The 25,560-nt window shown below is 43.6% G+C and overlaps 1 protein-coding gene across 6 annotated transcripts in view; it reads right to left on the reverse strand.

Annotated features, from left to right (window-relative positions):
* Window positions 1-9,350: 9,350 nt before the first annotated feature.
* ANKRD29 (ankyrin repeat domain 29) overlaps window positions 9,351-25,560 on the reverse strand; it is a 67,000-nt gene continuing 50,790 nt past the window's right edge. For 3 of the 6 annotated variants that reach the window (XM_008955749.4, XM_008955748.6, XM_003830288.7), the window contains 2 exons: window positions 25,057-25,155; window positions 11,874-14,255 (listed from right to left, as the gene is read on the reverse strand). In XM_008955749.4, coding sequence (XP_008953997.1) covers window positions 14,172-14,255; window positions 25,057-25,155 — 183 coding nt within the window. In that variant the 3' untranslated portion in view covers window positions 11,874-14,171. Of the gene's footprint in view, window positions 9,528-11,873; window positions 14,256-22,191; window positions 22,260-25,056; window positions 25,156-25,560 lie in introns of those variants that run through there. The other 3 variants (XR_609176.4, XM_055102420.2, XM_003830289.7) reach the window with 3 other exon arrangements.

The following is a 25,560-nucleotide window of genomic DNA, read 5'->3' on the forward strand; positions in this document are numbered from 1 at the left end:
CCTGCTGGCCCAGCTGCGCAGCGCAAGCCCGTGGGCGCGAGGAAACCCCGAGGTGGGGACCAGGGTCTGTTTTAAGTTCTACGTGAAGGCAGATAAAGAAGACGCATTGTCATTTTTGAGCCATGCGTTTGATATATGTATTTATCTTTAACTCTAGTTGTATGTGTTTCTGGTAACATTTTCCCTCAAATTTCAAGTATTCAGACCACTCAAAAGAATCTGTCATTTCCATTTTGAAGTTAAGAAAATGGAGGTAAAGATCTCTTTCCCAACAGTGAAAGCAGATTTACGATGAAAAGACTAAACCTTCATCTGGAGCAATGACCGAACCCCTCCCAAGGAGTCCCATGATGCAGATGACCTTCCCATCCCTATTCTATAAAGTGCTGTTTCACTTTCTGTCTTGCCTTCTCACCTCCTCAGCCCTGAGATGTCCACCTGGCTGGCCTGGCAGTGAAACTATGGGGATTTCTTCAGGACCTTCAGCCTAGGTCCTCCACGACGACCCCGTGGTCCTCATTCAGCTGTGTGCTCTCGCTTCCCACTCCCCAGGCTCCAGCTCCCGGTGCCCCCACTGAGGATCAAGTCCTCTGTATGCCTTCATGCAGGGATCCTCAAACGGCCATCCCCAGACCAGCAGCAGGAGCATCTCCTTGGAACTTGTTAGAAATGTAAATTCTCAGCCCGGGCAATGTAGCAAGACTCCCTCTATACGAAAAGAAAATTTTTTTAAGTTAGCTGGGCATAGTGGCACACACCTGTAGTCTCAGCTACTAAGGAGGCTGAGGCAGGAGGATTGCTTGAGCCCAGGAGGCTACAGTGGGCTATGATCATGCTGCTGCACTCCAGCCTGGGTGATAGAGCAAGACCCTGTCTCAAAGACAGAGAGAGGCAGAAGAAAATGTTACAGTAAGATTTCCAAGTTTATGAATTACTTTGAAGGTTCTAAGTTTCCATAACCCTCCTTGGGGAAGAAGAATTCTGGTTCCTGTGACTTACTTCAGGGGTGCAAGACCGCTGGAGACAGGAGGGCAGGAGAAAGTCATGGGTAGACTTTGTTTCTGAGGCTGCTCCTGAGACCTAATCTCCTTTAGTTCAAAGTACTTAGCATGCCAAAGCCTCCTACTTTGGGGTATCGTTTTCTGAGCTCCAGTAGTTGAGATCCTGAGACTTTTTTGCTGTTGAAAGAATATTCAATACCATCTTCATAAGGACTATTCAGTGTTGACCTCGGAGCAATAAGTAGAAAATGGGGGGAAATGAAATTATTAGACGTGCATCTTTATAAATGTGCAGAAATACCTTCCAGCAAACTTCTATGTAGTGGAAAGCATACATATGTGAATATAATATACAAACGTTTTAAACAAGTGGGGATATACAGTACACAGTTCTCATCTGGCTTCTTTGCTTTTAGCGGTATGCTTTCCTACCTCACTCCTTTTAATAGCTGTAAAGGATTTTATTATGCATATGTAACACTTCTGAAGCCATACTCAGAGCAGTGTCTAAATCAATGAAATATAAATCACCAGCCAACAAGTATTTCAAAATAACTCAATTCCTCTACTTGCATTCCTGGTACATATGAAGGGTTTGTGTGGTCCTGGCAATACATTATAAATTTATCTTTCCTTTTCTTTTTTTCTTTTTTTGAGACAGAGTCTTGCTCTGTTACCCAGGCTGGAGTGCAGTGACATGATCTCAGCTCACTGCAGCCTCCACATCCCCAGCTCCAAAGATTCTCATGCCTCAGCTTCCCGAGTAGCTGGGATTACAGGTGTGCGCTACCACGCCCAGCTAATTTTTTTTTGGATTTCATTAGAGATGGGGTTTCACCATGTTGGCCTGGCTGGTCTTGAACTCTTGGCCTCCAGCAATCCACCAGCCTCAGACTCCTGAAGTGCTGGGATTACAGGCGTGAGCCACTGCTACCAGCCCCCCTTTTCTTTTTGGTATGCTTTGTCACATTCCTGAGCTTGCCTGGAGACCACAAAGCCTGGCATCTTTCTGTGCCCTCTGCTTTCCCAATCATGCTGCATCACCAAAGTCTAAACACTTTTGAACATTTCCCTTGTAGAGGGAGAGGAGAAAGTTGACCCAAGATTAAATTATCTGTAGCTGGCAGATGGTAGGGAAAGGCTAGAAATACTTACGTTAATAATTTTTGATCCACTATGTAACTTATTTAATCAGTCTCTTCTTGGGCATTTAGCTTGTCACTTGTTACTGGAAATGATGCAATGAACATCCTTGTATCTTTTAAAAAAGTTTTTTTCTGGGACAGAGTCTCACTCTGTCGCCAAGTCTGGCATGCAGTGGCATGATCATGGCTCGCTGCAGCCTCTACCTCCTGGGCTCAAGCGATCCTCTCACCTGTGCACCGCCACTCCTGGCTAATTTTTGTATTTTTTGTAGAGACGGGGTTTCACCATGTTGCACAGACTGGTCTTGAACTGCTGGGCTCAAGAAATCTGCCTGCCTCAGCCTCCTAAAGTGCTGGGATTACAGGCATGAGCCACCACTCCTGACCCATTCTTGGATCTAAATCTTTGCAATCATGCACAAATAGAACTGTTGGAAATACTTTTATATTGTTGGATCAAAGGAAATGCGTATTTAAGTTTTGATTGTTGTCAAATTGCCCTCCAAAGAAATTGCAGCCAGCAATGTATGGAAGTGCCTAAATGGAATCTGTGATTTTATTTATTTTGTTTCTTATTTTAAAAAATATTGGGGCTGGGCACGGTGGCTCACGCCTATTATTTCAGCAGTTTGGGAAGCCGGGGCAGGTGGATCACCTGAGGTCAGGAGTTCGAGACCAGCCTGGCCAACATACTGAAACTCCGTCTCAATTAAAAATACAAAAATTGGCCAGGCGCGGTGGTTCATGCCTGCAATTCCAGCACTCTGGGAGCCGAGGCAAGTGGATCACCTGAGGTCAGGAGTTCAAGACCAGCCTGGCCAACATGGTGAAACTCCGTCTCTACCAAAAATACAAAAAATTAGCCAGGCATGGTGGTGGATGCCTGTAATTCCAGCTACTCAGGAGGCTGAGGCAGGAGAATCTCTTGAACCTGGGAGGCGGAGGTTGCAGGGAGCTGAGATTGCGCCATTGCACTGCAGTCTGGGCAACAAGAAATTAGGCTGGGCATGATCGCTCACACCTGTAATCTCAGCACTTTGGGAGGCTGAGGTGGGTGGATCATGAGGTCAGGAGATCGAGACCATCCTAGCCAACATGGTGAAACCCCGTCTCTACTAAAAATACAAAAATTAGCCAGGGGTGGTGGTGCGTGCCTGTAATCCCAGCTAGTCAGGAGGCTGAGGCGAGATAATCGCTTGAACCAGGGAGTCGGAGGTTGCAGTGAGCCGAGGTCGCCCCACTGCACTGCAGCCTGGCTACAGAGCGAGACTCCGTCTCAAAAAAAAAAAGAAAAATTAGCTGGGCGTGGTGGCACACACCTGTAATCCTAGCTACTCAAGAGGCTGAGGCAGGAGAATTGTTTGAACCCGGGAGGTGGAGGTTTCAGTGGCCGAGATCACGCCATTGCACTCCAGCCTGGGCGACAGAGCAAGACTCCATCTCAAAAATAAAATAAAATAAAATAAAATAAAATTAGGATGCTTTGATTTGTATTTCTTTAATTATAAGTGAGATTAAAAATCTTTTCACACATTTATAAGTAATTTTATTTATTTTTCTGTGCTTTTTTCTTTTTTCGAGACAGAGTCTCACTCTGTCACCCAGGTTGTAGTCTAGTGGCATGATCACAGCTCACTGCAGCCATGACCTCCCTGGCTAAAGTGATCCTCCTGCCTCAGCCTCCAAAGTGCTGGGATAATAGGTATGAACCACCATGCCAAGCCAATAAAATTTTATTACCAAAAAAACCTTTGATTTCTTCTAAAATTTTTTTAAAAAGCTTTAAAAAAATTTTTTTTCTGCTGCTGATCTGCAACCTTCAAAGTAGGTAGTCCTTCAAATAGGCAGAGAAAAAAAGAATGCCTACTTACCTAACAAATTGTAAGCTTGCCTAGTTCCTAACCTGAAGCCTAAAGTTCAATAACAGAAAATGAAGATAGAACTAGGGTTTTGGGGTAATAGAATGTAATCAATGTCATTTAGTGACGTCTGAGGCCATTGCACAAAATACCAAAGACTGGTGTGACTTAAACAATAGGAATTTATCTGTTACAGTTCTAGAGGTTAGAGAGTTCAAGATCAGCATGGGGAGCTTATTTGGCTCCTGGTGAGGGCTCTCTTCCTTGCTTGTAGACAGCACCTTCTCCCTGTGTCCCCAGATGGTGTTTCCTTAAGTGTGTGCTTTCAGGGAGAAAGATTTCTCTCTCTCTTCCTCTTCTTCAACAATCCTATTGAATTAAGGCCCCTCCCTTATGACTTTATTTAACCTTAATTACCTCCTAAAAGCCTTATCTTCAAATACAGTCACCTTGGGGGGTTAGGGCTTCAACACAAGACATTTGGGGGAGCACAATTCAGTCCCTAGCACCTTTCCTTTTACTCAGGGCTGCATTATGACTTATGTGGGCCCCAGGCACCTTTGCCTTTAAGGACCCCTTTTTCCTTCAAAAAAAAAAATTTAAAATGAGAGTTTCCAATTGCATTATAAAGACACATATAACGCTGGCTGAATTCATTATTATATGCTCATTATTACAGTATTCTTATTTTTGTTCTGATTTCAAAAGAAATTAAAATTAAAACATTTTCATGGGACAGTAAAAGTATCACTGTGTCTACTGTGCCTAATAAGTTGATCTGGTTTTCGCAGCCAGCGTCGTAGAACTATTCCCTATAGTAGTCATGGACGTTGTAAATTTTTTGATCGCCTTCCCCAGAAAACCTCCAGGACCAGCAGTGGAGCTGGCTCTAAAAGAAGCACCTATAGAGAGTGGGAGGCTGTCCAGCTGAACACAGGGAACCCCTCACACCTCCCTTCCTCCGGCAGGCTACGAATTGCCAACACATTTTGGTGAAATATAGGAGAGCTTTAGTTAATGCTTCTGCCAACCCCCTAAGGAGGTTCAGGTTGAGCATTTTTGAGAACTCTTTTTGTTAATAGACTTTTCCTTTTAATTAAGATATAATATTCATATATGAGGTACACAGAACTTAGCTGTACAGCTTGATGAGTTTTCTACTTTTTTTTGAGACTGAGTCTCACTCTGTCACCCAGGCTAGAGTGCAGTGGCGTGATCTTGGCTCACTGTAAACTCTGCCTCCCGGGTTCAAGTGATTCTTGTGCTTCAGCATCCCAGGTAGCTGGGATTATAGGCACACTCCACCATGCCTGGCTAATTTGTGTATTTTTAGTAAAGACGGGGTTTCGCCATGTTTCCCAGGGTGGTCTCAAACTCCTGGACTCAAGTGATCCACCTGCCTTGGCCTCCCAAAGATCTGGGATTACAGGCATGAGCCACTGTGCCCAGCCAAGTTTCTTTTGTGTGTTAAACACTTTTATTAGTTGTCTATTACTGAATAACAAATTACCCCAAAACTTAGTATATTAAATGAACAAACATTTATTTTATCCCAGTTTCTGCCAGTCAGGGATTTGGGTGGTTCTAGGTGGTTCTGGCTCAGGGTCTCTCCTGAGGTTATGGCCAAGAAGTTGGCCCAGGCTACCATCATCTGAAGGCTTGACTGGGGCTGGAGGATCTGCTGTTGAAGATGCTGTGGGAGGCTGGGCTCAGTGGCTCACACCTGTAATCCCAGCACTTTGGGAGGCCAAGGTGGGCGGATCACTTGAGGTCAGGAGTTTGAGACCAGCCTGGCCAACATGGTGAAACCCTGTCTCCACTAAAAATACAAAAATTAGCTGGGCATGGTTGCACATGTCTGTAATCTCAACTACTCGGGAGGCTGAGGCAGGTGAATTGCTTGAACCCAGGAGGCGGAGGTTCCAGTGAGCTGAGATCATGCCACTGGACTCCTGCCTGGGCGACTGAGCAAGACTCTGTCTCAAAAAAAAAAAAAAGATGCTGTGGGAAGGAGGCCTCAGTTCCTCCTCTCCATAGGCTGCTGAGTGTCCTCAGGACTTGGCAGCTGCCTTCCTCCAGAAGGAGTGATCCAAAAGGGATTGAGAGCAAGGCAGAGCCATAATGTCTGTTATGAGTTAGCCTCAAATGTTATATGCCATCACTTCTGCCATGTAATACTGGGCACGCAGACCAGTCCTGATGCAGTGTAGGAAGGGGACCAGACAAGGACAAGAGGAGGGGAGCACTGGGGCCATCTTGGAGGCTGGCAACCACAACATCCATGTAGCCAACACCCAGAGGAAGGATATGGAAACTTTAGCACTTCAGAAGCCTCCTTTATGCCCCTTTCCCAGTCAATATCATCACCCCTCCTTTAACCAGGAGACAACCACTCTTCTGATTTCTCTCACTGTAAGTTGGTTTTGCCTGTCCTCGAACTTCATGTAAAGGGAATCATACTCCTCTGCGTCTGGTTTCTTTCACTGAACATTATGTGTGTGGCTCATCCACATTACTTGTGGTGGTAGCATCTTTTAAAAGAATTGCTGTGTAGTATTCCATGGCTTAAACATATCATGGCAGACATCTGGGTTGTTTCTTCTTCCAGTTTGGGCTGTTACAAATAAAGGTGCTGTGAGCACTCTTGTACATGTCATGTGTTCAGTATACACACTCAATTACTTTGGGTTCTGTGATAGACTTTTTAAACTCTTTACTTACGCAAGCCAAATCTTATAGACATCTTCATTTAAAATAGCTTACAGCTACAACTCATGACTTTAGTACCAATGGTTATGACCGACTCGGAAATATGGCATTGTTGCTCAGAATTCTGGTAAAATGTTACTCATCCTAGTAAGGAAGGATGTTTGAGTTGGTGATTAATCCAGTCATGGGTTGTGGTGTAACTTCCACTCAGCTAGGATGCTACCAGAGTTGGAATGACTTGTGGTTTAGCAGTCAGGGTTTCAAACTGGCATTGCCTTCCCTGCAGGATTTGCTCACAGGACATAGTTTCCTTTGCCAGGGGTGGTTTTTGATCAAATGTTTCCTAAAACGGAGAGTCCAACTCCTGTAAACTGAAGACTTTCTAAGACTATTCTTAAAACTTGAAATGTAGGAATAACAACAGCATTTCACTCATTAAAGATTGGAGGATTCAATCCTAGTGAGGGAGGGAAGAAGAACCAAAGATAGTGGAAGGAATTTTTTCTGTTGACAGAGATAAGGCTGACATGTCACCTAAGAACTGAAGATCTTTAATTAACTTCCTTTATTTTATTTTTATTTTACTTTATTTTATTTTTATTTTGTGAGATGGAGTCACACTCTGTCGCCCAGGCTGGAGTTCAGTGGTGCGATCTTGGCTCACTGCAACCTCCGCCTCCTGGGTTCAAGTGATTTTCCTGCCTCAGCCTCCTGAGTAGCTGGGATTACAGGCGCCCACCACCACACCTGGCTAATTTATTAAGTTTTAGTAGGGACAGGGTTTCGGCATGTTGGCCAGGCTGGTCTCGACCTCCTGGCCTCAAGTGATCTGCCCGCCTTGGCCTCCCAAAGTGCTGGGATTATAGATGTGAGCCACTGTGCCTAGCTGAATTCCTTTGTTGAAACAAAACCTCATTCATATTAATAAATTAATTATTTTTTTTTTGAGAGAAAGGGAATTGCTCTATTACCCAGGCTGGAGTGCAGTAGTGAGATCACAGCTCGACCTCCCAAGGCTCAAGTGATCCTCCTACCTTAGCCTCCTGAGTAGCTGGGACTTCTGGCACACGCCACCATGCCAGGCTAATTTTTTGTATTTTTTGTACAGACAGAGTCTCACTTTGTTGCCCAGGCTAGTCTCAAACTCTTGGGCTCAAGTGCTTTTCCCACCCCAGCCTCCCAAAGTGCTGGGATTAGAAGCATGAGCCACCATGCCTAGCCTCACTCATATTTTAAAATTACCTGAAAGTATTGCTAAAAATAAGGATTAGGTCACCAGGAAAAGAATCGAAGACTTTCCAGACCCACTGATACATAGGTTATTTAACTGAGGGCTAAGTATAGTCAGAGGGCCCAGAGAAAACACCTCTGTGTGACTAGTTTACCCTCCATGTGTTCATTACGTTAAGCAGAAGAATAATTATTTTCACATTCCTCGACTAGAATGTCTAATGCTAATTTTGCCTGTCATTTTTTGTTTTTGTTTTTCTCCATGCTTTGAAGTACAAATACTAGGGTGTGAGCTGCTATGGCTCAATGGCATGAAATATCATAATATGGTGTGGCTTTGTTCACAGCCTAAGTACTTTAGCATCTTTTCACAGTGAGATAAAGTTCACCAATTTGGCTGGGCGAGGTGGCTCATGCCTGTAATCCTAGCACTTTGAGAGGCCAAGGCAGGCAGATAGCTTGAGTCCAAGATTTTGAGACCAGCCTGGGCAACATGGCGAAACTCCAGCTTTACCAAAATACGAAAGTTAGCCAGGCATGGCGGTGCATGCCTGTAGTCCCAGCTACTTGGTAGGCTGAGGAAGGAGGATCGTTCGAACCCAGGATGCAGAGGTTGCAGTGAGTTGAGATCGTGCCATTACACTCCATCTTGGGTGACAGACCAGGACCCTGTCTCAAAAAAAAAAAAAAAAAAAAGTTCACCAATTAAAACCAATCAACCAGCATAGGTATAGATACGCAACCATAAATTATCTCGTTTGACCAGGCCTGTTTGCATTGCACCACACCTATTTGCATCTCTATAGGGTGGTACCAAGTCTGTTTTTTTCATGTTGCCTTAGTCTTGGTACAGAGCAGAGGCAATGCATACTGATAATTGCCAGTGATTCCTAGAAAGCATCAGGAGTATCTTCACAAATACAATTCTATCCAGTGAGGAGTAGAATCATTTCAAGGGAATAATTTTATTTAATTTAACATTAGCTCCAGCTCCACTCACCAATCCTTATCCATAATCTCCATTACAAGGCCAGAATTCTTTTTTTTTTTCTTTTTTTTTTTAGATGGAGTCTCACTCTGTAGCCCAGGCTGGAGTGCAGTGGCACGATCTCGGCTCACTGCAACCTCTGCCTCCCGGGTTCAAGCGATTCTCCTGCCTCAGCCTCCTGAGTAGCTGGGATTACAGGCACCTGCCCTTGTGCCCGGCTAATTTTTGTAGTTTTAGTAGAGATGGGGTTTCACCATCTTGACTAGGCTGGTCTTGGAACTCCTGACCTCGTGATCCACCCTCCTCGGCCTCCCAAACTGCTGGGATTACAGGCAAGAGCCACCACGCCCAGCCACAAGGCCAGAATTCTTTGATGACTGAACAAGCTCATCAAAGACAGAGTGGTGGAGCAAAAGCAGCCTCGAGTTTCCCAACCTTTGTGTCATATGGCCACACTTCTTCACGTGGTTCGCTGCCTGCTCTCCTCTCCTGGAGACCTTCTCCTTCCTCATTATGTTTCACTTCCTGCTCTTGTTCATTGTTTCATTCTCTTTGCTGAGTTCCCTTCTTTCAAAGCTTATTCTCAGTTTGCCATCTGTTTAAAAAAAAATGTATTAAATTTAGAGGCAAGGTCTTACTATGTTGCCCAGGCTGGTCTTCAATTCCTGGGCTCAAGTAATCCTCCCGCCTCAGCCTCCCTTCAGACAGTAGCCACTATGCCCAGCCATTTTGCCATCTCTTTTATTCTCAGCAGATTCTCCGTCGGGACCTCATTCATCCCATGACTTTGACCATCACCTCTATGCAGATGATGCCTAAATCAGTAACAACAGCCTTGTCCTAAACATTAATTTGTTATTTCCAACTGCCTTCTAGAATCTATTTCACAGATCCTTCCAAGTGAACATGTCCAAACTCTCTCTCCTCACCCCAAATCTGCTATTCTTCCCTATTGCCTAACAAAGTTATTGGCTCATCCACCTTGTAAACTTTGTGGGCCAAGAAGAATTAACAAAGCCAGCCCAAGACTGCCTATCCTTAGGAAGTCCTGCTTACAAGGTTGGCCCTCAGCTGACAAACAGTTCCCTACACTGATATCAAACTTGCCCTAAATGATAAGAAGTATTCACTTTGCCTTAACTGTGTGTGCAAACAATGTGGTTTATACTGAATGCCTGTTTTCCTTCTGGAGGTCTTGATTTTTGGTAAATGCTAGGCAGAAGGGATCTATGTGACCAGCTCCCGGTTGAAACCCTGAGCACTAAGTCTTCAATGAGTTTCCTTGGTAGACAACACTTGCTGCCACAACTTGGTTGCTGGAGGAATTAAGCTCATTCTGTGGGAGACGTTTCTCAGAAGCTTGCACCTGCTGTCTTCTATCTTTGCTCTATTTTCCTTTTCTCTTTGCTGATTTTGCTATGTGTCTTTTTGCTGTAATCTTAACCATGTATTTGAGTATACATGTATATGTAACCATGTGTATGAGTATCTATATGAGTAAACTAGATATATGAGTCCTATGTCTTCCTAGCAAGTCACTACACCTGGGGATGATCTTGGGAATGCCTAACACACTTTAGCATAATTCTTAGCTCTCCTTTCTTTTCTTCGTCCTCTATATTTAATTGTCATCAATTATCACTAATTCTACCTGCAAGTATTTTCAAAAACATGTCCCATATTCTCCACCTTCACTGCTCTGATGCTACAGTTGTGACTCCATCTGGGCACCACTGCCTCCTCCACCTTCCCCCAGAAAGCAAAAGTAAAATTCCCAAGATTGGAGGACAGCACCAAGACACCACTACAAGGTAGACTGTCTTTCAAAGCCAGTTCCCTCAACTGTAAGATGGGGATGGCAATAGTGTTTATTTCATAGGGTTGTTGTCAGGTGTAAATGAAAAAAATGCGTAACACTTTATAAGATTATCTATCTAAAGTGCTTAGCACGTAACAATCCCTTAACAAATTTTAGTTGCTGCTTTTATTTTTATTGATTTACTTATTTTGAGACAGGGTCTCACTCTATCACCCAGGCTGGAGTGTACCATTGCAGCCTCGACCTCCTGGGCTCAAGCCATCCTCCCACCTCAGTCTCCCAAGTAGCTGGGACTGCAGGTGTGAACCACCACCATGTCCGGCTAATTTTTTTATTTTTAGAGAGATGGGCGTCTCACTATGTTGCCTAGGCTGGTCTTGATCTCCTGAACTCAAGTGATCCACCTCGCCTTGGCCTCCGAAAGTGCTGGGTTTACAGGCGTGAGCCACCGGGACTCCTCACCTGGCCACTACCTCTGAAACATCCAGTTCTAGCACCAAAAGCACTTTGTTAGGAAATTAGGAACTCAGCTTCTCACCCCTATAATCTGTAGCCCCCCACCAAAACACAGGCATCTCTGCCTGGTTCTAAGTAGCCTGGTATTTGGGGGCACTCTTTTCCTCTGAGTAGGTGTCTCAGTGTGGGATTTATGAAGAGACGTAGGTTTCTTGTGGCGGCAGAGGGTGGATGGAGCAGATGGAAGCCAGGATGTTCCTGTAAATCTCCATATTCCTGATGTTACTGCTGCAAATTATTGTCTCCTACACCAACAGTTCTGCAAAACCACCAGCTACTTCACAAGAGAAAGTTATTGCAAAGGACTAAAGGGCCAGGAGCATCATAAATAATACGAATCAGAAAATTTTCTATTTTCAGCGTCTTAAATAACTGTCCCAATAATTCTTTTCTGAATGAAAACTTTTTGGAATCATTTCATTCTCTACAGCAGAGATAATGAAATCATAGGTCCATTACTAAAATAAAGTTTAAATATCTATTTAGGGTCCCAAATATCAATATATTTACAGAGTTGAATTATTCACCCTAAAATTCCATGCTACTAAAAATCACATAGCAATAACTCTTGATTAAAAACAAAAAGAAAAAAGCAGCAAAGGCAAATGGGGTAGTATATTAACTTTATTTTGAATTATTATATAACATGGAATATGTCATCAAAGAATGAATTAATGAAAAACGTTTGTAGTTCAGTTAAGCAGATGATTTGCATAGGAATTGCTAGTTTTAAGTCTTAGGATGCGGAGCTAACTGAATTGTCAATTAGATTAACATAGAATAATCATTTACATGTGTGCAAACTAAAATGCAATTTTGAAAATAACACACCTTTCCGTACAGTCTTTGGTAGGTGATGAATCATTTTCCCTGCTATGGGTAATCTCATCTAGATCAAATGTGATCCTTCTAAGCTAGACACCTCTTCCCTACAGTAAGAAGGCCTCCATATTGTTCAAGCTACTGGCTTCAATTTTATGGCTCTAATATTGTTCAAGAACATTACCCACTTAAAACTATTGATGTAATAGGCCAATTACATGTTTTAGTGAAAAACAGTAAGTTTGTGATTCATCCCATTTTGGCTTTTGGAACTTTGTTATCAGTACCCATAACGTTTTGCTTTGTATCAGTGATTAGCAACTATTTTTGCCATAAGGGCTAACTAAGGGGAAAATACAAAGCATTTAAGGCCATATTATTTTCCTCTTCAAAATGAATATAGCTTTTTGAAATTCGCACAGGAGAAAATGTATATTTGTACAAATTTGCTGAATGAAAGAATGTCAATGAGGAAATGGCACTGATTTTAGCCACCAAAATGTTTATATCTGGATGTTTTAGCAACAGAGAGCTTTCTAATATTTTATCCTAGAATCAGGTTGCAGGCTTTTTGTATAGCTGGTCAGGCTGTAGGCACCTGTGGGGCCTGTGAGTTGCTCATTTGCTTGAGACATTTATCAAAATATGCTGATTTTTGTTGCATTAATTGTTATAAATTTTAAGAGAATATCTTCTAATTTTGAAGATTATATTCTATTATTTACTGAATTAAAGATAATCCTTTTAGTAACTCTGAAAGTTGGTTAAACAAAAATTCTTTTGGGATTACAACATTTTCCTCTAAAAGTGTCTTTACGTAGACACTGACTGAAAACCAGAGCAGAACATGAAGAAATAAGCTAAAGATGTGTTTAAATAGCAGAAATACCATTGCGTTTATTTTGGTAGATTACAGAAAGAAGGTTTTATTTTTGTATGTGCAGTTAGGCACTGACTGAGGCATTTAGACACCATTAATTATAAAGTGCATTGAAAATAAGTTTTGATCCCTTTCAAAGGAATAATTCAATAAACCTCATATTTCATTCTTGGAATCAGTCAACTCAAAAACATGCATAGATGAAGACTTACTAAGTGCTAATAAGTCTTTTATTATTTATACTCCTGCAATAGTAATAGCAACATACTGTACTTGCATATATCACATTTTATCCAAGGACCTCAAAGTCATTCTATCAAGCAACATGGTGTTGGAAACTCAAGATTCCACAGCACGTTAGGTATACTTACTTATGGAATAGGAAATAGATTCCCAACAATAGAGCCAAAATAAAAGACCAAAGAGACAAGCCTATATATTTCTCGTGGTTTATAACTTTCTGAATTTCCAAATTTGCCACTGGTATTGTAACCTACCTACAATGTTGACTGTACGTAAAATTGATTTTTACATGTCAGGAATAAGATGAGGATCAACGAACAAATGCACAGTCTGTCTTTTCTATAGTTCAATAGTCCATCTTTGAATAGCACATAATGGAATGTCAGAAGTGGTTTTTTAATAATGTATGTTTACACTTCATTGATTTATAACAATCATGGCTATGGTTCTTGGGTAGAGGAGAATGTTTTATACTGGAATGACATACATATGTAGGTAAAACATGATAGATCTATATATTTTAGCACATCTACATTTAACACAAAAGCAAAAGTGCATCAATCCATTGAAGCTCAGCTTTTCAGTCTTTTAAAGGAACAAAGCATTCTGTCTCCTTGCTTAGTACTGAGAACCCTGTCCACCTTAGAGTTTAACTGAGAGGTCCAAGTTAGCATTGTTGAAAATGAGTTTCTGTGGAATCTGTGAACATGCCGGGCCTCCCGGGAGATGAGTTACAGGACACCATGAGAAGTCCATGGTGAAGGGGCAAGAGGGTCCCTGAGCTGTTTGGTTCTTGACTTGGTGCACAGAGCGTAGCCCTTCTTTGTCAGGGACCCACAGGGTGGGCATACTGGGCATCTTTTTTTTTCATAAAAGAATTTCCAACACTGCTTGAAATGCAATTTCTTTTTGGACAATGTGGTTAAGCTTTCTATCTTTCTGTCAAATATGGAGCTAAGTTAGCTCTTTCTGGGACCTTCTTTACTTCTCAGGAGACGCAATATACGTTCATTTTTGGTTAGTTCTGCCGGAAGTTCATTGGCCTGAAAGAAGAGAAGATGGGCATTAGTGAATCCCCATAGCTGGTGTGGTTTTAGGGACTCCAAAGAGGGGCATTTGACCCACTCTTTCTCCTTCACTAATGAAAAAAATCCACACTGGACTCACTCTTTTATATAAAGGTATTATAAATCTTCTTTAAAAGTATAAATATTACTTGTTATATCCTTATCTCATTCTTAGAGACATTTTCCAGCCAGATCCCTTACTAGACTGTAATCTCTTAGGGGGAAGGGTCCAGATCTAATTAATCATTGTATCCTTATCTCCAGCACAATGCCCAGCATGTCTAAAATGTGCTCAATAACTACCGGTCAAATTAAATGTTATACCTTATATGTATTTTATTATTATTATTTTTTGAGACAGGTTCTTGCTCTGTCACCCAGGCTGGAGTGCAGTGTTGCAATCATGGCTCACTGCAGCGTTGACCTCCCCAGCTCAAATGATCCTCCCACCTCAGCCTCCCGAGTAGCTGGGACCACAGATGTGCACCACTATGCTCGGCTAATTTCCAGAGATGGGGTTTGCCATGTTGCCCCAGCTGGTCTTGAACTCCTCGGTTTAAGTGATCCTTCTGCCTCAGCTTCCAAAGTGTTGGGATTACAGGCATCAGCCACCGTGCCCAGCCTACCTTATATTTATTAATGTATGACATGAGGTAGTTTGCCCACTAAGGACTTGGGACTGAGTCAGGACTCAGCACAGGTGTCTTTTTTTGTTTGTTTTTTGAGATGGAGTCTCACTTTGTCACCCAGGCTGGAGTGCAGTGGTGTGACCTCGGCTCACTGCAATCTCTGCCTCCTGGGTTCAAGCAATTCTCTCCTGCCTCAGCCTCCCGAGTGGCTGGGACTACAGGCATGTGCCACCATGCTCGGCTAAATTTTGTATTTTTAGTAGAGACGGGGTTTCGCCATTTAGCCAGGCTGGTCTTGAACTCCTGACCTCAAGTGATCCGCCCGCCTCCGCCTCCCAAAGTGCTGGGATTACAGGTGTGAGCCACCATGCTGGGCCAGATATCTTTTGATGAGAAGGCAGAGATAGAAAACCTCCAGAGCATAAGAGACACCTGGGAAAGAAGAGCATTGGTGGCTAACACCTTCCACCTTACTCAGTATCACTCGAAGGCCTTTCTTTTCACATTGCTGCTGAGATACATCCATTAGGCATCTAGTGAACCAGTCCCTACCATTGACAACAGGTGTGATGTGGAAGTGGCTCTCAAACCTGTTGGTTTCAGGACCCTGTATACTCTCAAAAATTACTGAAGAGTCTAACAAATTTTGTTTTTAACTTATTAAAAATGAAAGCTGAGGGCTATGCGCAGTGGCTCACACCTGTAATGCTAGCACTTTGGGAGGCCGAGGTGAGAGGACCACTTGAGCTCAGGAGTTGGAGACCAGCCTGGGCAACATAGTGAAACCTCATCTCTATTATTTAAAAAGAAAATATTTTCAAAAAGAAAAAAGAAAAGAAATTAAAACTGAGAAAATTTTAAAAATATATTTATTAATTCACTAAAAATAATAAATCCAAGTTAATATAGTTATGAAAAATTAAATTTTCAAAAACAAGTAAAAATTCTGAGAAGAGTAGCACTGCTCAACAGCTTTACATATTTCTTTCATGTGTAGCTTAACAGAATACAATTGGATTCTCATATCTCCATCTGTATCCTGTCTATTGTGATATGCTGTTTTGGTAGAAGGATATAAAGAAAATTAAGCTTCACACAGATATGTAGCTGGAAAAGGAAGGAGTATTTTAACAGTCTTTTTGGATTGTTGTGGATATTATTCTCTGATGCCACATCAATACTCAACAAATGGTAGTTTCTTAAAGGTTAAATGCAATGTGGGATTTGAAACCATACCAATGAACTTTAAAACCCACAGGTTTATCTATTTATAGTTGGATCTTTTACCTATGCATGGTTTGTAACATGCACTGCTCATTTGGAAAATATCAGTTCACTGAGTTTGTAGAATGTTGGCACATTTCATTGTGCAATATCAAAAACTCACATTCTGGCCGGGCGTGGTGGCTCACGCCTGTAATCCCAGCACTTTGGGAGGCCAAGGCAAGTGGATCATCTGAGGTCACAAGTTTAAGACCAGCCTGGCCAATATGGCGAAAACCTGTCTCCACTAAAAATACAAAAATTAGCTGGGCGTGGTGGCACATGCCTGTAATCCCAGCTACTCAGGAGGCTGAGGCAGGAGAATCCCTTGAACCTGGGAGGCGGAGGTTGCAGTGAGCTGAGATCACGCCACTGCATTCCAGCCTGAGTGATAGTGAGTGAGACTCCATCTCACAAACAAACAAACAAACAAACAAAAAAACTGATCCATCAGAAAAGCCTTTAAGTTTTGGGAAGCTGTTAAGGTCATAGTGGTAGATACCTTGTTCTTTCAAGTAAAAATAGTGTTCTATGAAAAAAGTGGCAGGTTCACTTTGCAATTCAAACAACTGCACAGGGACTGTGGAGGCTAATGCAACTCCATCTTGGATGCTAATCTGCCATGTTTACTTCTTTTTTTTTTTTTTTTTAAGACGGAGTCTCACTCTGTTGCCCAGGCTGGAGTGCAGTGGTGCCATCTCGGCTCACTGCAACCTCTACCTCCCGAGTTCAAGTGATTCTCCTGCCTCAGCCTCCCCAGTAGCTGGGATTATAGGTGCATACCACCATGCCCAGCTAATTTTTGTATTTTAGTAGAGATGAGGTTTCATCGTGTTGGCCAGGCTGGTCTCGAACTCCTGACCTCAAGTGATGCGCCTGCCTCGGCCTCCCAAACTGCTGGGATTACAGGTGTGAGCCACCACACTCAGGCTGCCATGTGATTAACGCTAGTTTTGGGAATGCCTCTAAGATTCCTATTTTATCTACTTTTTTTGTGTTTCCTACTGAAAATCCTGACCATAGGTCAAAACGACCTTGCCCATAAGTCCGGCCCTTAGGCAGTCACATAGTGTTCTTGCGTTTCCCTGAGAGGTTGACTTCACTTGTCCTGTATATTCCTTCCCTTAGGCCCTGGGTCTGGGGGTTGGTGTCCTGAGACTATGACTCCTGTCCCTGTTACTTTCTGAGAAACTGGATATGTCAGCCTGTTTTTATTTTTTTCTTCTTTTCTGCTGTGATCATCTGGATGTCAGCTTCTTTCTTGGCTTCTCAGCTTCTTCAGACTTTTGGGGGCAGTTTTGCCTGCTCACCGCCCAACAGGTGCTTTTTTTTTTTCCTTTTGAGATGGAGTCTCACTCTGTTGCCATGCTGGAGTGCAGTGGCGCAATCTTGGCTCACTGCAACCTCCGCCTCCCCAGTTCAAGCGATTCTCCTGCCTCAGCCTCCCGAATAGCTGGGACTACAGGCGCCTGCCACCACACCTGGCTAATTTTTGTATTTTTAGTAGAGATGGGGTTTCACCATGTTGGCCAGGATGGTCTCGATTTCTTGACCTCATGATCCACCTGCCTCAGCCTCCCAAAGTGCTGGGATTACAGGCGTGAGCCACCGTTCCTGGCCAGGTGCTTTTTCTTGAGATAATCATCATACTTCAGTACACAGCAGAAGTGCTGTAGGCATGTTTTCCATTTCATCACACAGAATTTTATTTTATTTTATTTATTTATTTTGAAACAGAGTCTTATTCTGTCGCCCAGGCTGGAGTGCAATGGCACAATCTCTGCTCACTGCAGCCTCTGTCTCCTGGGTTCAAGTGATTCTCCTGCTTCAGCCTCCTGAGTAGTTGGGATTACAGGCGCCCACCACTGTGCCTGGCTAATTTATATATTTTTAGTAGAGATGGGGTTTCGCCATGTTGGACAGGCTGGTTTTGAACTCGTGACCTCAGGTGATCCACTCGCCTTAACCTCCCAAAGTGCTGGGATTACAGGTGTTAGCCACCATGCCCGGCCCAGAATTCTATTTTATTTATTTTTTTAGACAGATGGTCTCACCGTGTCACTCAGGCTGGCATGCAGTGGTGCAATCATAGCCCATGACAGCCTCAAACTCCCTGGGCTCAAGCTGGGACTACAGGTGTGTGCCGCTATCCCTGGCTTATTTTTTTTCTGGAGAGATAGGGTCTTGCTATGTTGCCCAGGCTGGTCTTAAACTCCTGGCCTCAAGCAGTCTTCCCACCTAGGCCTCCTGAAGTGCTGAGATTATAGGTGTTGGCCACTTTGCCCCGCCATCACACAGAATTTTATTATTATTATTATTATTGTCATTATTTTTTGAGACAGAGTCTTGCTCCGTCGCCCAGGCTGGAGTGCCGTGGTGAGATCTCGGCTCACTGCAACCTCCGCCTCCCGGGTTCAAGCAATTCTCCTGCCTCAACCTCCTGAGTAGCTGGGATTACAGGCATGTGCGACCACGCCTGGCTAATTTTTGTATTTTTAGTAGAGACGGGGTTTCACCATGTTGGCCAGGCTGGTCTTGAACTCCTGATCTCACGTGATCCACCTGCCTCGGCCTCCCAAAGTGCTGAGATTACAGGCGTGAGCCACCGCACCCAGTCAATTACACAAAATTTTAAAAAGATGTATAGGAAGAGCCAAAATTTAATAAAATTGACATATTTTTACGGCTTCATCAGAGACATTCTTAAGTACAACTGGTATTTTTGTAGAGTAATTTACAAAATTTATAAAATAATTTACAAAGGCTTGTAAAATATTTTGCCAGTACAGTTTAGTGTTCCTGCTTTGAGGTGTACTAAGGCCCCAACAGTTTCACCCACCATTGCTTTCGCTTTTGTACCATTAGAGCAAATGTCAGCACAGTGAAAAAGGCAGATAAGATCTTGTTTGCTTTTATAGGGGACAGGTTTTCTCTCTGTTGCTAAGGCTGGAGTGCAGTGGCACAATCATGTAGCTAACTGCAGCCTTGAACTCCTGGGTTCAAGTGATCTTTCCACCTCAGCCACCCTAGTAGTTAGGACTACAGGCACACACCACCATGCCCAGCTATGTTTTTTGTTTTTTAATTTCTTAAAGAGATGAGGTCTTGCTGTATTGCCCATGCTGGTCTTGAACTTTTGGCTTCAAGCGATCCTGCTGCCTCAACCTTCCAAACTGCTGGGATTACAGGCATGAACTACCTCAACTGGCTAACATCTTTTTATTATCAAGAATATGGTTTTGAATTCTTTTTTAAAATTGTAAATAGATTTTTATTTCTTTTGTAGAGAGGGGGTCTTGCTATATTGCCCAGGTTGGTCTTGAACTTCCAGGCTCAAGTGATCCTCCCACCTCTGCCTCCCAAAGTGCTGGGATTACAGGCATGAGCCACTACACCCAACCTTGTTTTGACTTCTTAGACCCCCTGTATGGGTCATGAAGATCTTCAGGGGTCCAAGGATCCCACTTTGAGAAATGTTTGTATAGAGGAATCAGATGGACTTTCTTGTGGCCAGGCATGGTGGCTCATGCCTATAGTTCAGCTACTCGGGAGGCTGAGGCAGGAGTATCACTTAAGCACAGGAGTTCAAGGTTACAGTTAGCTATGATGGCAACACTGCACTCCAGCCTGGGTGACAGAGTGAGACTCTGTCTCTAAAAAGAAAGAAGGATGTTCTGGGAATTTCAGGGGAGGCCATTAAAGGGTAAAGTGGCATGCAGAATGGGGGAGGGAGGCTTGGTTGTAGATGTTACCTGTCTCACCATATTTTCTTCTCCAGCAGCCAAGCCTGGAACCCCAGTTGCTTTATCTGGAAACTTGATCCTAGGTGAAGCTTCTGCAGTCCCCATCTTCTAGCTGGATCCTGCTCCCTGACCTCTATCTGCTGGCTGGAACCTCACTTGTTAGGAATTGTAAGTTTGTCACAAGTGGTCTGCTGTGCAGCATGTCCTGTGGCTGCACCCCTTCTCACCACATGGGACCCTGGATGCCGATGCTGGATTCAATCACAGAGGAAATTATTATGCTATGCTACTACAGACCAGAGGCTCCTCTATGGGGTCAAGTTCTGTTAGCTTAGTTCCTGCAGGAACAGATATTGTACAGGCCTAACACCTGGGCCTGCAGAGAAATGCTCCTGGTAAACAGACCTAAGCTTCATCCAGTCTCAGAGCAAACACTCAGGAATAACTGAGCTATCTACGTCAGTGGCTGGTCCATGGTAAGCAGACTGGCAGGTAGTTAGAGGAACCTCTACAGTCAAGGAGAAGGGAGCTTAAGAAGCTCTACCTCTGTCTACCAGCCTACCAGCGTGTTGCCTTGTGTGACCATCTCCATGAATGTCCATATCCTCTGCTATTAAGAAAAGCTTTATACTTTCAAATCATGTTGTCAAGTTTTGGTCATTCACATCACCATTCTGTCTTCCATGTTGTTCTAAAATCCTGGTTTAATTCCTCTTCCCCCCCCCGTTAGTCCCCACTAGATTCTCAGGTTGCTGAGATTGTACAGATTGATGTGATGGTGAGTGCCCCAGGCTAGCCCCTAAAGGCTATCTCGTTCATTATGGAGCAGGAGCATAGGCCCATATTCATGATACTACAGTATCAAACCACTAAATCTCCCCACTGCTCCTGGGAGAAGATGTGCTCAGTCAAGGGTGTTGGGAACATAAGACCCCTGCACCCAGAGGTATGGCTACAGTCTGAGGAATGGCTATAGTGTGAGGAATGGCTGTTGGGGCCACTGGTTGGCCTTCTCCTCAGGCATCTGTCTCGAAGCCCCAGAGCAGAAGTCTTGGAACTTCTGGAGCAGAAGAGTGTTCTGTACTAGCTGAGAAGTCACCTTCTCCTGGAAGCCTCCAAACCATTCTTTACTCCCCTGCTTACAGCTGTCACTCCATATTGCAATTGCTTTAATTGTCTTTATTCCCCACTAAACTCTGAGCTTCATGAAAGCAGCAACTGTGAATCTTATTCACTATGGCATTCCCAGCACACAGCACAGTGCATGGTATCTAGTGTTTGTTGAATGAAAGAATGAAAGCCAAGAATGCTCCTTCTGCAGGAATCCCAACACCCTTGCCTATGGAGCTGCTATTAGCAAGACTGGCTTCTATGGAGTGGCTGGTAGGAAGCTGGGGACTTCCCTGGCAGCTCCTCCCAGGTGTCTGAGGGCTTCTGCAGTATGAAGGTCCAACAGGAGTGCCCACACATGTTTTCAAGTCATTTTTAAGGGAGGGTCCAAAGTCTAGCATTCTGCCCACTGGAAAATACTTATAACCATTATTGCTGGTGATTATTCCATTATTCTAGGAGATGCACAAGGAATTGCATTTTTCAGTTTCTATATACAGGTACTAATATTTCCTCCCTGTGAAACCGCCTTTGCAAAATTATAACTGAGGAAATTAAGACAGTGAAAGAAATCAGACCTAACCAACTCCATCTTGCTTCTAACCTTTAAGCTGTGCTTGTTCATTGCTGGGCATAGGTCAGACTAACTTTGGGAAGGAATTCAGCTCATGGTTTGACTCTGAAACAAAATTGATAACAGCCCTTTCCCGAAAAGACCCCCTTCTTGCCTGGGGACCAGTCTGCCTTTGTAGGACTAACAAATTAGCTACAAGATTAGAAATTACAATTTAGGGCCGGGCGCGGTGGCTCACGCCTGTAATCCCAGCACTTTGGGAAACCCTGTTTCTCAAAGTGAAAGTTGGTGAAACCCTGTTTCTACTAAAAATACAAAAAATTAGCCTGGCATGCCCCTGTAATCCCAGCTACTCGGAAGGCTGAGGCAGGAGAATCGTTTGAACCTGGGAGGCGGAGGTTGCAGTGAGCTGAGATCGCACCATTGCACTCCAGCTTGGGCAACAAGAGAGAAATTCTGTTTCAAAAAAAAAAAAATTCAATTTAGGGGTCATGCAGCTTCTGGCTCCAAGAGTTTGAACTGCCCCGATTTGCTCCTGGGGGTAACATCACTATTGTAAGACCTAAGATTAGTGCTTGAAATATTTTGCAGACCTTGCACTTGATGGATCAGCGACACCACCCAGACCAGTAATCTGGCCCAATCAGTTCTGCCATCGCACCTAGAAACAGAAAACATTAAGAAAACCTAACTTTGACCCCCTATGATTCCATCTCCAATCTGACCAATCAGCACTCCCTACTTCCCAAGCCCCTACCCGCCAAATTATCTTTAAAGACTCTGATCCCCGAATGCTCGGAGATACTGATTTGAGTAATAATAAAACTCCTATCTCCCGCACAGCTGGCTCTGCATGAATTACTCTTTCTCCACTGCAAGTCCCCTGTCCTGATACATCGGTTCTGTCTAGGCAGCAGGCAAGGTGAACCCATTGGGCGGTTACACTTGCTTGGATTCAGGAGGGTCCAAAGTCCAGCATTTTGCCCACTTGAAATTACTCATAACCATTATTGTTGGTAGTTATTCCATTATTCTAGGAGACACACAAGGAATTGCATTTTTCAGTTTCTATGTAAAGGTATTAATGTTTCCTCCTTGCCTTAATTCAGGACTGGATAGCTCACCAACAAAGACTGGTCTCTTTAGGAAGTCTGTGCACAAGGTCTAAAGATAAGATCTAAAGAAAGGCAATTGTGATTTCAACTGGCTTATCACACAGCCAGGCCAGCTAATGGAAAACAAATCCAAGTATCTAAGGAGAGATAAGCAGAAATGTTATAGACAAGCAATTCAATGGGAATGGGGAAGTAATACTTCTACATGCTGAGTCAAATGAAAAAAGTGACCCCTGACATGTTGTTTAACTGGCACTTCTTAAGGTTTCTTTTCAAAATGTCATGAAATGTTATATGTTTTTGTTTTTATTATTAAAAAAATTTTTAACACAGTAATATATGCTTAGAAAAATTCACAGTATGTTAAGTATAAAGTAAAGGTTGCTTTTCATATCCTCCTCTATTCGTAAACACCAATACCACTTTCTCCTCCAAAAGTTTGTAGTTTATGGCTGGGCGCAGTGGCTCACGCCTGTAATCCCAGCACTTTGGGAGGCTGAGGGGGGCGGATCACAAGGTCAAGAGATGGAGACCATCCTGGTCAACGTGGCAAAACCCTGTCTCTACTAAAAATACAAAAAAATTAGCTGGGCGTGATGGTGCACACCTGTAGTTCCAGCTATTGGGGAGGCTGAGGCAGGAGAATTGCTTGAACCTGGGAGGCGGAGGTTGCAGTGAGCCGAGATCATGCCACTGCACTCCAGCCTGTCAACAGAGTGAGACCCTGTCTCAAAAACAACAACAACAACAGAAAAGTTTGTAGTTTAGGCTAGGTGTGGTGGCTTATGCCTATAATACCAGCACTTTGGTAGGCCAAGGTGGGAGGATTGCTTGAGACCAGGAGTTCAAGACCAGCCTGGGCAACATAGCAAGAACACATCTCTATAAAAAGAAAAAAATTTACATTTAAATAAATAATAAATAAGTAAATAAAGTTTGTAGTTTAGTGCATTTTCTCTCTACTCCGTCGTTCAGGGTGGATTGCAGTGGCGTGACCGTGGCTCACTGCACCCTTGACCTCCTTGGCTGGGTTCAGGTAATCCTCCCACCTCAGCCTCCTCAGTAGTTGGGACTACAGGTGCACATCACCACACCTGGCTAATTTTTGTATTTTTTGTGGAGACAGGCTTCGCCATGTTGCCCAGGCTGGTCTTGAACTCCTGGGCTCAAGCAATCTGCCTGCCTCAGCCTCCCAAAGTGCTGGGTTTACAGGAGTGGGCCTTTGCGCCTGGCGCATGCATTCTCTCAAGACCTTTCCTAGGCTACTCTCCTCTGCTGCAATCTATACATGTGCCAGCTTAAGCAGATGTTGAAGAGGAGGAAGTAAAATGACAATCATTTTAAAAAATTCTTATTGTGTACCCACCCACCGCGAAGTTTGGCCTAATTGTAAATGAAGAATTTAGGACTAGAAAAAAGTGGGTTTGTTTTGTAACAGTGGCATGTACTCCTGTTAACAATACAAAAGCAACCAAATATAGCACAAGCAATTCTCAAGATATGAACATCGAACTTATGGGAATGGCGATAAACTACCAGAATTTTGACATTTTTAGGGTACATCTTAGATGACAGAACAATACTCCCATAGTAACTGCTCTCCCTTTCTTCCTCGCCTCCACCAGGAGAGTGCACCACTGTTCATTGATAACCACTGGCCGGGCGTGGTGCCTCATGTGTGTAATCCCAGCACTTTGGGAGGCCGAGGTCGGTGGATCACTTGAGGTCAGGAGTTCAAGACCAGCCTGGCTAACATGGTGAAACCCCATCTCTACTAAAACACAAAAAAATTAGCCGGGCGTGGTGGTCTGCGCCTGTAATCCCAGCTACTCAGGAGGCTGAGGCAGGAGAATTGCTTGAAGCTGGGAGGTGGAGGTTGCAGTGAGCCAAGATCACGCCACTGCACTCCAGCCTGGGTGACAGAGCGAGACTCCCTCTCAAAGAAAAAAAGAAAACCATTGATAGCGCCCTCACCCATCACACAACGCATGTCCATGGGGAACCTGGTGCTAAACCATTTGTAAATGACCGGCTTCTGGGTCAGGATTTCGTACATGGCAGAGCAGCTCCCTCGCCGCAATCTATTGAAAGTCAGCCCTCGACACAAGGGTTTGTTAAAAAAGAAAAAAAAAAACCATTGATATGAGTCAGGGTTTTTATTAATAGTAGAATTTCCTGGGTCCAACTGTACTGCTCACTAATCACCTACTAATAGCAACCTTGAATGCCCTTACTATGCAAAGAATGAAGATGGTGACTGGAGCCAGGGAGATGTTTATCCTTCCTGGCCTAGGAGGACACTTCAATGGGCCCAAACGAGTTAAAAGATTGCTTAGTGGGTACCTTGTTTCTCAGGGATGGGTCTGCCCCTGCTTCTAGGAGCAGCGCAACTGTTTTAATGTTTCCACTGAGCACTGCTGCATGGAGCGCTGATGTCCCATTCTAAGAGAAAATGACAGTGTGTGTCAGGAGTGAGCTCACAGCCATTGGCATTCAGCATGGCTTTCATCATAAACCATCTGGGTGATAAGACTGTAACCTCATACCCTTAACCTTCCTTATCTTGCCTTGTACTTTTCAAAGTCACATCAGCCCCTAGTATAGTGTCCTTGGATACATAACCAATGGTCAGTACAAATATTGCTAATGTTCTCTTACAAGTGAAATAAGGAATAGGGCTGAGGGGACACATGACTTCATGGTCACTCGGTCTGTTTTACATACTTTGGAACTTGCTGCAGAAGAAACAACAACACCGTGCCCAACATTTTTGTTCTTCAAGGACAACACGTAAGGACAACACGTACAGTCTGTAGTTTTGCTGAGCCACTTCCAGCGAGGTTAGAG

This window comes from Pan paniscus, chromosome 17 (assembly GCF_029289425.2).
Source record: "Pan paniscus chromosome 17, NHGRI_mPanPan1-v2.0_pri, whole genome shotgun sequence".
NCBI lineage: Eukaryota > Metazoa > Chordata > Mammalia > Primates > Hominidae > Pan > Pan paniscus.